Here is a 12,786-nt window from a genome sequence, read left to right as displayed (position 1 = left end):
ATGAACGTATACGTGGTCATCTGATGCTACATCACAATGAATTAATTTGCTGAGCGGTGATTTTAAGCGTTTGATCCTAATGTGGAGCTAGTCACCTTTGACACCTACACTCCGCCCATCACTGATTATGCATTGGGTAATTTGACACCTTCGCCCCTTGAACAGAAAACAGATGACATTAAACGATGAATATAAAGCAGAAAAAAGACCCATTCCACTGGGAAGGGTTGCTGAATTGCGTTATGACGAGGACCTTTGTTCAGAATCCTGAAAGGCATTAACAACTTAATGAGTCACATCTCATCAGTATGGAAAGTATCTCAAAGCTAGTGTTGTGTAAATGTATTCTGGCTTGTCTTCTGTATTCCCAAAAACCCTAAAAAATCATAACATGTCAAGGAAAGAGAAGTCTATGCAACAAGCATTTGCAAATCTGACTTCAGATACTTTAAAATCGGATGTTGCCAATGAAGGCGCGTACCCATTGAGTCATTTCAGGTCTTTTTATGAATGTTGATAACATGCAATGGGGGTAAAAGAGCTCCATCCGAACCAAGCTTTTTTCAAGGAAGCTCTGTGAGTCCGTCTGTGGATCACAGCTCAGTCCCCTCAGTCAAGAACACCACTGGCTGCCTCTTTCACCTTGCCTTGCCCAAAATACATTTCTTGGACAATCATCAAAAGTCTGACTCAGACTGAGAGCTTTGGGGCCTGGAAATGGAAACTGATTTAGCGCTGCACTCTCAAGACAATTCCCGCATAAAATCTAATATGGTCAGCCAGAAAGAGAGAGCGTGATAGGGTGAGGTGAAAAAGGAACTATAGAAATGGCCACGATACCCTTCAGGAGACCTCCATCAGCCAGCTCAGGACTTTTTCTGTTCCTCCCGTTTGGTCAAGTTCACCCTAAAACTTTAATGTTTTCAGCAAAAGAAGGACAGTGAAATGGGGAAAGGCAGAGGTGACACTTTGTCAAAGTGATGTTTATGGTGGTGTGTTTGTCCCTCATCCTACTTTTTCAATCCCCTATTCCTTAATGGCATGCAGTTCAGTTCCTTATCTTCTGCCATTGCCGCAGTTTATCAGAACCTGAAGTCAGTCTTTAGCTTGCCAGTTGTGTGTTAATGAAAGTTGATTCCAGCTCATGTTGCCCTTTATTTCAAAGGGATATTTTGATTTGCCGCCTTGGTGAAAATGAGAGTAATTTCAACAGGGATTTTTTTTATTACAATCTTGGCTATCTATTTTGAGGCCAATTCATGTCCATGTGGCTATGTGGATCATACTGTAATTCATTGGCCAGGATTCTGAGCTGTCTCAGGACCCAGCTATGTACTTACAGCCAGATGATTCTGGCGCTCTCCATTCGAGTAGCACCACTCCAAATGCACATGTGCCAGACACTACATGCCCCCCCCCCCCCCCCCCCCCACACACACACACACACACACACCATCCCTCAGTACTTCATCTTGAACTGATGAAACATCTCCTGAGGCATGCCGTTTCTCTGTATGAGTCTCATACTTGACGTTGTAAATCATGGCCAGTGTTTTACAACATGGCCTCACATTTCTGCCTGATTTTCATTATGCCATGCAGCTCCGTGGCTGCACTGAAATGAAGGAACACATAATAATCTGATAAAAAAATAGACATAATTATGCTCATATATAAACCAAGAAGATGTAGTGCCAGTAAAGACTGAGAGTGTGTGATTGAATTGTTGTGGGATAATGATGATATGGTTGTCTTGGTTTATCCTGTTTTCCCATCCAGTGGGATTTAGATGGAGGGTCAAGCTTTAAGTCAGTTATGGACTGTTCAGTGAAGGAAATGGACAACAAAGTATTTCATTGAATCAATATTTCAACTTTGATAATGCAACATGTCCTGTTGGAAAACTTGAGGCATATTAGTTCCCATGTACATATGTACGATAATATTGATAATACCTAAAACAATGTTATGGCACTGTTAATTGTATTGCATTAAATGCAAATTGTGTAGGGTGTAAAAAGTGGTTTGTGTGAAGCCAATAGGCACCAAGGCCTCTTTGCTTTTTATCAAGACACTTAGTATTAAAAGGAGCCCCTTCGCCTAATCAGGACAGGGTCAACTCAAACCGGGCTCCTGATGCTGACCGTAACCTTTTGTAACTTGAACACAACTGTTTGATGAGTGAAGCTCGCTTCAACGGGGTGAGTTCGTTGACACCTTCTATATCCTGAAAGCAGCCATGGGAGAAAACACACCATTTTAATCAGTGGCATGCTCTCTTTTCTGCACTCTGCTCCATCTTCCTGCTGTCTGTGTGCAGTGTGGCGGATAAAGTCAAATCACTGACATTTTGATATGTCATCTCTCTTTCCCATTCCATCCTTGTCTCAATACTCCGTTGCAAGTTGTTGCCTGCCTGTTGCCCAAAAACTCTTTTCAAAAATCATCTCTACTCTTTCTGTCTCTAGTCCTTCAGATGAGCTTGTGTTTAGCTTACCTAATAGGTTGAGCTACTGAATCTGAGGCCCTATTGCAGCAATAGTTTACCCCGTGAACAATTTGCTGTTTTCATCAAAATCCAAGCTAATTATGTCTACATCTAGACACCTACATGTTTTTAAATGATCCTAAGAGAGCTCTAGTCGTCAGTCACAAATCTCAACCAAATACCCTCATTGGACTAAGTGTCTCCTAATAGTAGATTATTGTCTTTTTTGTTGGAGCAGTATGCTTAAAGCTGTTTTATTCTTTTGTATCTGTCGCATCAGTACACAAGTTTGCATCCAAATAAGAAGAATTATTAGCTTGAACAATTTCTTTTTCCAGTCTATTTCGCCAATTGATTACATTATTTGATCGCATTTTCACTGCCGTGTACTGTGTGTGTGAATGAGTGTGTGCATGAAAGTGTGTCTTAAGATAAATGATTATGTTGTCCCTAAATGACTTTGACTTTATCAACTGAAGAAGTGCCTGGTAAGCAACATACCTCATTAGCATACAGATCAGGAGACACTATAAGTGTGTGTGAAGTACAACTCACTGTTGCTGTTTCAAAGCAGTGAAAGTCCTTTCTCTACAAATGCCAATGCGGATATTTCCTCTCTCATTTTTTTTATTGGGCCACAGTTTGGTTAAGAGTCGTTAACATTATCGTTTCTCTTTAGTACCAGACCTTCTCTTTAATAGATCATTAAGGTGTAACATTTTAACCTATCTAAGTCAAGGCCACATTAATTTTGAAACATTAGTATAATTACTATCAACAAACAAGACAATTACCGGAAAGACTGTCAGGTTCTGCAAGCCTCTATAATGTGGTCTGCCATTGGACTTGACTTTATTGTACATTTGATGGATTACATAATAACTATATGGCACAAAACATGAGCAAGCATGATTTATTCTTACAATGGACGTTCATTGATAGTCAAATCACCTTTTGTAAGAGTTACAGTTTGTCATACAGCAGGTGTTGACACACAGTAAAGTGTTTTACTTTTAGTTTATGGTGTCCGTGAGACAAACCAAACCCAATAACAAATACATAATTCAATCAATAAAGTGACATTGAGATTATCCCAAAACAGACTTGGGTCTATCAAATGATATCGGTCAACCAGGATTTGTATAATATAATAAAGATCATTTTCTGCACCAACGATGAGTCACATTGTCTAGACCATATAAATGTCAAAGGTGTCATTTTATGAAGCCTGTGACAGCTCGAACGGCATACGATCGTCTTAAAATTAAAGTCTATGCTTCTTAACAGTGTACAGTGACCATAGACTGCATCTCCCACAATGCATGTCGATTTTGTGAACTTCGAAAGAACGGAATCCTACCGCAAAAAAAAGCAGTGTTTCCATATCGGCATAAAGGTATGTGAGCAGGTGAGCCTTAGACCACATAAAGATATGTGAGCAGGTGAGCCCTAGACCACATAAAGATATGTGAGCAGGTGATCCCTAGACCACATAAAGATATGTAAGCAGGTGATCCCCAGACCACATAAAGATATGTGAGCAGGTGAGACCCAGACCACATAAAGATATGTGAGCAGGTGAGCCTTAGACCACATAAAGATATGTGAGCAGGTGATCCCCAGACCACATAAAGATATGTGAGCAGGTGATCCCCAGACCACATAAAGATATGTGAGCAGGTGATCCCCAGACCACATAAAGATATGTGAGCAGGTGATCCCCAGACCACATAAAGATATGTGAGCAGGTGAGCCTTAGACCACATAAAGATATGTGAGCAGGTGAGCCTTAGACCACATAAAGATATGTGAGCAGGTGAGCCCTAGACCACATAAAGATATGTGAGCAGGTGAGCCCCAGACCACATAAAGATATGTGAGCAGGTGAGCCCCAGACCACATAAAGATATGTGAGCAGGTGAGCCCTAGACCACATAATGGTATGTGAGCAGGTGAGCCCCAGACTACATAACGGTATGTGAGCAGGTGAGCCCTAGACCACATAACGGTATGTGAGCAGGTGAGCCTTAGACCACATAAAGATATGTGAGCAGGTGAGCCCCAGACTACATAACGGTATGTGAGCAGGTGAGCCCTAGACCACATAACGGTATGTGAGCAGGTGAGCCTTAGACCACATAAAGATATGTGAGCACGTGAGCCCCAGACCACATAAAGATATGTGAGCAGGTGAGCCCCAGACTACATAACGGTATGTGAGCAGGTGAGCCCCAGACTACATAACGGTATGTGAGCAGGTGAACCCTAGACCACATAAGGTGTGTGAGCAGGTGAGCCCCAGACTACATAAAGATATGTGAGCAGGTGAGCCCCAGACTACATAACGGTATGTGAGCAGGTGAGCCCTAGACCACATAAAGATATGTGAGCAGGTGAGCCCCAGACCACATAAAGATATGTGAGCAGGTGAGCCCCAGACTATACATAAAGGTATGTGAGCAGGTGAGCCCTAGACCACATAAAGGTATGTGAGCAGGTGAGCCTTAGACCACATAAAGATATGTGAGCAGGTGAGCCCCAGACCACATAAAGATATGTGAGCAGGTGAGCCCCAGACTACATAACGGTATGTGAGCAGGTGAGCCCCAGACTACATAACGGTATGTGAGCAGGTGAACCCTAGACCACATAAGGTGTGTGAGCAGGTGAGCCCCAGACTACATAAAGATATGTGAGCAGGTGAGCCCCAGACTACATAACGGTATGTGAGCAGGTGAGCCCTAGACCACATAAAGATATGTGAGCAGGTGAGCCCTAGACCACATAAAGATATGTGAGCAGGTGAGCCTTAGACCACATCTGTTACACATGTTCTTAGCAGCTCACAAGTATTTATTTGTTGGACCAGAGTTATGTCCTTCTCAACTGTGACAAAAAAGCTTGTGATCTTTGATAAAGTGATGTGGGTTTCTTAACCCTAAATTCAATTAAATGTATGTTATAATAACAGAGAAATTTTCTAACATATATTTTTACATTTATATAAATGCATGTACAATATTGTTACACTTGAATAATAATAATCAAATGCAATGACAGTTATTTAACAATGTGTTAGGGAGTAGTTTATACAGTGTTACAGTTACAACCGGCTCTTTGAAGGCAACTGTAATGCTGATGTGGCCCAGGGTGAAAATGAGTTTGACACCCATGACTCTAGACCAGCTTGCCAGCTAAACACAGACAGCGTGCTTTTGGCAGAGTAGCAATTATCTTCAGTCTAAAAAATTAATAATGCCGTTCTTTAATCACCAACCATATCAAGCTCATGATTTATTAATAAAGCTGTGTTATATGAAGTTAACTTTACAATAGGTACAGATTGACTCATGTATGCAGCCTTCATTTCATCAGAGTGCTTCGACTGATGCCACACATGGTGCTGGTAAATGCCTCGCCTTAAATACATTTACAAGTGTACGGGAAATGCTAAATACTACCGTAGTTTGCAATCCGCTCCCTTCACGTTTGCTTATTAAAAAAGTCACGTGGTCAAATGTTAATAATCAAAGGCACTTTTCTCTCTGTTTCTGTGTCTATAGGTTCACTGGCCCCAACCTTCCCTCACCCATCATTAGCAGCAAGAATTGGCTTCGTCTTCACTTCACCTCTGATGGCAACCACAAGTTGAGAGGTTTCAGCGCTCAATACCAAGGTGAGATGAAGAGAGGTTTTGATATTTCAAAAGGACGATCATTACTTTTTACAGACGGATCAGCAAAAAAATGACTGGATTTTCATGATATTCCATTTAGATATTCTTGGTCCCTGAAGGATGACTCTTTATGGTGACTCTTTATGGTTTCCCTTGTGCCAAAATCTTTAGCATTCTTCACAAGTTTCTTTTAGGATTTGAAAACTTATTATTATAGGGGCACACATGGATACACACACACGACACACACACGACACACACACACACACACACACACACACACACACACACACACACACACACACACACACAATCAATATCTCTCCTGTGCATCCATTTTAGGTTCAAGGATCAACTTTGAGAAGGAATGAGCAGGGAAAAATGATCATCCACAAAAAAGGTGATCTCTAAAGACCTCACCTGCAGCTAGCTATCTGCTGGAAATCTCAGATGATGAGACGAGAATAAGAAGAGAGAGAAATGAGACAGGGAGAGAAACAGGGTTTAGAGGGTGTACAGGTTCAATTTGAGATAAACATACCTAGAAGATCAAAGATAAATTGGAGGCTAATACTTGAATTAGATTAAACACTCTTCTATCCCTCATCTCCTACCAGCTATTTTCATCATTACAGTTCACATGATTCCACAGCAGAAGTTAGAATAATGTAAAGACTTCTGGCTCAGTTTTTTAAATTTTTTTTATTGTATTCTTCAGTGTCTTTCGTTTTATGTGGCACAGGAAACACCCACACCAAATCAAACCCTGCCTTAATAGCTTAGTTCCCTCACTAGAAACATGAATGTATCTCCTTTTTATTCTGTATTGGGATGTTTAGTCCAGACGCATAAATAATAGACTTTTTGACACATGACTCAGATTGGCTTTGAAATACAATGCAGCTAAAACTGAGCCAAGAATAAAACACATTAATGCAAAATAAGTGAAGTTCCATTGTCAGGAACGTCAAAGTAATTCAATAAGATGGGTGTAAAGGGTTACAGAGACAATGCTGGTGGTGTTTTTAAATTGTGTGAGTAAGTATGTATTTAGATGAGCCTCCTACTCTTCTATGATGGCTTTGTTTTGTTTAACTTCTCAACAATTATAATAAAACACAATCATCTAAATATATTCATTGTATACAACCTTAATTGTATTACCTGGTTTTGCTCCTCATTTACCCTGCCCTCTAATCCTCATAATGTAATTGTATTCCTTACACCTTTCTACCCACAATATTGCAAATATATTGTACATTGTTAAGCTTTCTTCTTCCATGTAAACTAAATGTATAATTGTTACATTACATATATATGATGTAGATCCGTTTGTCGTGGAAAAGTTTGGTTTTATTTTTTGTAAAAGGTTCAGTGACTACAATAACTACATTGTTGTTAAATTGCTTTGTTAAATCTGTTGTGAACATATCTGGGTGGGTGTAGGAAATCGTTTATGGAATCGTTTGTATTATATACTTTATCTGCCGCAAACCTTTCAGCTCTGTTGAATGTGTGGGCGTCATTATTGCACTTCATGCTGTCTTATATGTCTCTCTGCTTTGTTGTTGTCTGCAGTGAAGAAGATGACTGAACTTAAGTCTCGAGGTGTGAAGATGTTGCCGAGCAAAGACAACCACCACAAGATATCAGTGTGTAAGTGGCAAACCTTAAGAGTCAGCTTTGTATTGCAAATAAACATGGTCTGACAGGAATAGTTTCACTTAGTCAGTGCAATGTACCCGAAGTAAACAAGGGAGAAAATCTCTCGACCATATCCTCAAAAAAACAAGTTTAAAGAAGAATTCAACGTATAAATGTGGACGAATATTTACCTGGAACAGTGTGGCAAAATGGAAGCACCTCTTAGGCAGCATCATGGTAATGTCTTCCTTTCCCTTGTTCTGTCTGAGCCCACCGCTTATTATGCCATTCAGCTTTAAATGAACATCTCTAACATTCACAACTTGACAGTGATGAGTCACCTGACTAAAGTGACGTGAGTGGGATGTCAAAGGATCTAAGAAAAAGCTGTAGAACAAAAAAAGAGACATTTTAATGATAATCCTGCCTCAAGGCCATTTACAATTACGTTTATCCACTTCTACCTCCAACTTTTAAAAAGTTAACTTTATTCTTCTTTCCTTTCATTTGCATTGCTTTTATGCTTTTTAGTTACACTTTACTTTACAACTTAAGCACACTATAGAATATGTAGAAATAATAAAAAGGTTCATTACTTTTTTTTCCTGCATCTGTCAAATTTATTTAGTCTACACCAGTCTTGATAAGTCAGTATAAATACATTAAATTTAATCGCCACTGCTGACACCAGTGAGCCTTGTTTGAAATGCATTGCCATCTTGCCTCACACTGGGATCCTTGCCAATAGGCAGGGGTCACATTGGTTGGCCCCTGCAGACCTTTGACCCCTCCCAGTCAGTCAGATGGGCTTTCCGGGTTGGTCAAGTTTATTTGACCCAGTCTGGCACTTTCCCTTCCACTGTTTTGCGCCTAGTGACATGAATAAACAGACAATGGAGAGAACGGTAAAGGTGTATGCTGAATTACCTGATGTGCGCAAAGCTAGTGGCAATGGCAATAAATCAATATCAAATATCAATATTATCTTTACATTTCTTCTGTAATGATAAAGTGACTATTGTCCACCAGAGGGCAGAAAGTAAATGACGAATACATTCATAACAATGAGCCTTAATATTCTTTATCAGATTGTTTTATCTTCTAATGGGAACCATGCTTGAAAAGACTTTTTGCAAAGGCACCTAGCCAAACGTGAACAACACAGGCAACACGTGGTGTCAAATAGTCCAATATTTCCTCTCACTAATGTTGGGCTGTGGTTAAAGGACTGCCCCCATATATCATGTTCACAATGGCCAGGTACGTGTAATGCAACCAGCTTGGGAAAACGCATAGGTATGTTCATATGAATGGAGATCTTCGGTAATGCATCAAAATGTTAATTTCTTTAAGTTATTTTTAGACTTTTCTTTTGTTGGACAATTTGTAATCTCATTTTACCTTTCTCTCATCAGTGTCTCAGATGGGTGTTGCACAGGGACACAACATGTGTCCAGACCCGGGGATCCCTGACCGAGGAAAAAGAAAAGGCACAGACTTCAGGTAAATGATTTCCGGAGCAATTAATTAGGTGGCAATTCTTGAACAACAACCGGCTGATTGACACAATGTGACTGATAGAAAATACATTTGGTTAGAAAAGATAGTCGTCAGGTTTCTAAGAATTGCTTTTCCTTTGAGACAAATTATTACCCTATTCAGCTATAATACTACTATTAGTGATACTAGCTTGGGATTTGCAGTATAATTATATATGGCTTCTGAAAAAATTGCAAGGTAATTTTTTTCCAGACTTTTTGTAGATATTGCATCCATCTGCTTTATGAAAAAAATATGTATGTGACGTTTGTCATAATTCTTTAAAATAAGTAGCTTCAACACAAGGTTTTGAGGTTTCTAATTTAATGATCAAGGCCTAATTGGGTATGAGCGTGCTCCGTGGCAGTTTATTGTTACAGTTATTGTTACAATTTTGTTCTACATTTATTGTTAATGTGTCTTGTGTTTAATATCGGAGTTTAATTAGTTCCACTTCCAATTTCTCTGTTAAAGTAGAGAACGGAAGTTAACTGTTGTAATAATGGGACAACGTTCATTAGCCAATGAGTGTCAGAAATGCCAAAGATTTGACATTTTGCTGTTTAAAATTCAGTTGCAAATTAATTCCAAAATGATCTCCCAGTACACCTTTGATGATCTTAATTTTGTTAATAGTTGAGATTGAATCAACGGTGGTGCTATAACAATCAGGGACTGAATCTTGAAATGTGCTCGAGCACATTACCTAATGGCATGCCCCATAAAGCCACTGCAACAATTCTGAAGTGTGAAATGTGAACACTAAAACAAATACCCTACCATTTGAGCCACTGCACACTAATGGGCTTCCTCTGTGGCATGGACGTATTACTGGCGAGATTATGGAGTTTCATTCCCGTGAGAGCTATTGTCTCTATCAGTGGTCAACTGTAACACAGACAAATGGGTAACATATGCCTCCCACAATGCAGCACTTTTGGCAATCACACCCGGGGAGTTTTAGAAAATATGTATTATCTTTGTCAGCAGTTTACATCTTTTGTTTCTTTGTACTCCCAGCTCATGTGCACTCCCACTGCTAAAAGGATATTTCTACAGGAAGGTTTGTAATGCTTTGTATGCAATCTGACCGCAGGCGAGGAGCCACTGTGCATTTCTCCTGCGACGAGGGTTATGAACTGCAGGGCTCAAAGAGCATCAGTTGTCTCCGAGTGACGGACAGCTATGTAGGCTGGAGTGACGATCGGCCCATATGCAGAGGTAAGGCTTGACATGTTGCTCATCCATCTATGCACATGTGTAATGATGGTAGTCTAACTCTGACTGACATTTATATTTTCAAACTGATGTTTTTGTGTTTACTTGTGACTGTGCGGTCAATATGTGTAGATGCCCAGTCTCTCTTTTGTTTGTGATGAAGTATTTGTCATTTTATTGTGACTGCCCTGACTTTGACCTCTGGCCAGCATCCTTTTGCTTCCTGCTGTTTAGCGATGCTGGCATAATGCTGCCCATCAGTTATATCTTCCTCACTTCTGACCCTTTTGTGATAGGCAGTAAGAGTGTTCAGACTCCCTGTGTGGTCGTGATGCTCATGTGCTCCTCAAATTCAGTTGTCAGCCTCAGTGAACTGAATTATCCAGAGTTGATTTGATTTTTGACTTTTTTTGTGGAGAATAATTGCTTAAATCGATGGGTATCTGACTTGTAAAGTGTATTCATTGGAGCAGGACTTATTCATATTTAACCTAGTGGTAGTGTTCTCAGAGGGTAAAAGTAAAAAACCAAATAGTACCCAACATTTCCAATTAATAAGACATGTTCAGCATTCTGGCCCTTATTTAAATGTTTTATTTTAGAAGACTACAAAATGCATATTAACATGTTTTAAAGCATTCTTCTCTGGTCTCAATTTCATAGATTTCTGAATATTAATCTGAAAGCACTCGGGCAGAGCAAAATAGTAAAATGCAGTATCTTTGATCAGTGCAAAGCTGCATGTTTGTCATGACTCAGCTCAGGTTAGCAAAAAAATATTCCACAATCACAAGCAATGTCTTATAATAATTGAGGAGACATTTTGCAAAGGTCAACAAAAAAGGCACTTAATCGGTTATAAATTATATCACAGTGTTTAAACTTTAAAGTGACAATGTGTAAACAATGTGGACATGAAGGGGACCCTCAGCTTTACAGAACTGGCAGCAGCAGGCAGCTGTTTCAGTGAACGTGAAGTATACAAACGCGCTGTACAGCAGCCCATGTATACAAACAGCAGGTAATGCTTCATCATTCCAAAAATGATGATTTTGCTTTTTACTGGTTTAAAAATGGGCTTGTTAACTGGCTAATTGTGAAAGAATGTTATTGTGCACGTCGTCTCAACTCCAACTCTAGTCTCGCATCTCAAAATCCTATTCGGGTTGCAAACAATAAGCAGTGCGGAGATCTAACCAATCTCACTTATACATAATTCAACCAACGAATGCAACTACTAGCCAATCAGAAACATGCCCTTGCCATAGCAGGATTTGTAGTTAAGCATCTCCAGCAATAGCTGTTTTATACCATTTTGCCCATTAAGGTCTTTAAACCCCCTATTCTCTGGTTGACATGTCTAATGTAATCACCTGCAGCATCCCATTTAACGGCCATCGTTGTTACTCCACTTCAGTTAATATGTTCTCAAGGATCCAGCTTTCCCCAGGTACCTCTATTTTCTTTCTTTTGTCTTGGACTAATCCAGCTTCGTACCAACATGTAATTAGAGCACTAAGAATGGGGGGGGGGGGGGGGGGGGGGGATCTCAGAAGGGTTATATGGTGGGGGCTGATAGATCTTTGTCTATCTAAAATACTGTATGTCATCTGCATTTCAGAAAAAAAATAAAATATATATATAATTATTATTTTCTAACAATAAACAGTAATGAAGGCCTTGTACTGACACATTTGTGTTATCTTCTTCTTTGAACTGAATACACAGAGAAGTGATTACGCCTTTTTGAATGCAGGCCTTAGTATCACATTCAGTTGGTTTTCTTTGTTATGTAAAGATTGAGAGAATAACGTCAGTGAAAGTGCCCTTTAAGAATATCTCATTCCATCATCCTCATTTAACTTTTGATACTACGCCTTTGTTCTACTTCAATGGAGATTAAACATCGTCCAGGAATAATTGAATATCTGTATGCTAAATTTGCATTAGTCATCATTAAATTCTACATCACTATCATTTGCGCAGGAAATAAATAAGTAATCTCTGGCTGCAAATTCTCCTGACATGAAATCCACGGTTCTCTTTGCCTTCATGATGCACCTTCATGTCTGTCACTGATCACACAGGGTGTGGGTGTAGAAAAGATGGGAGTTGATCTGATAGTTTCAGTGGAAATCCTCTGCTGCATTATTTTCGTTAAGGTCACCCTAACTGTCAGCAGAGCTCACGTTAATTACTTTATTCTCCCTTTAACTTCGCC

The 12,786-nt window shown here is 39.7% G+C and overlaps 1 protein-coding gene across 1 annotated transcript in view; it reads left to right on the top strand.

Annotated features, from left to right (window-relative positions):
• csmd2 (CUB and Sushi multiple domains 2) overlaps positions 1 to 12,786 on the top strand; it is a 206,680-nt gene that overhangs the window by 86,965 nt on the left and 106,929 nt on the right. The window contains exons 6-9 of the mRNA XM_034545807.1: positions 6,052 to 6,164; positions 7,743 to 7,820; positions 9,224 to 9,311; positions 10,444 to 10,568. Of these exons, the coding sequence (XP_034401698.1) occupies positions 6,052 to 6,164; positions 7,743 to 7,820; positions 9,224 to 9,311; positions 10,444 to 10,568 (404 nt within the window). The remainder of the gene's footprint in view (positions 1 to 6,051; positions 6,165 to 7,742; positions 7,821 to 9,223; positions 9,312 to 10,443; positions 10,569 to 12,786) is intronic.

Source organism: Cyclopterus lumpus, chromosome 11 (genome assembly GCF_009769545.1).
Source record: "Cyclopterus lumpus isolate fCycLum1 chromosome 11, fCycLum1.pri, whole genome shotgun sequence".
Lineage (NCBI taxonomy): Eukaryota > Metazoa > Chordata > Actinopteri > Perciformes > Cyclopteridae > Cyclopterus > Cyclopterus lumpus.
This window is presented reverse-complemented; position numbering and strand designations above follow the sequence as displayed.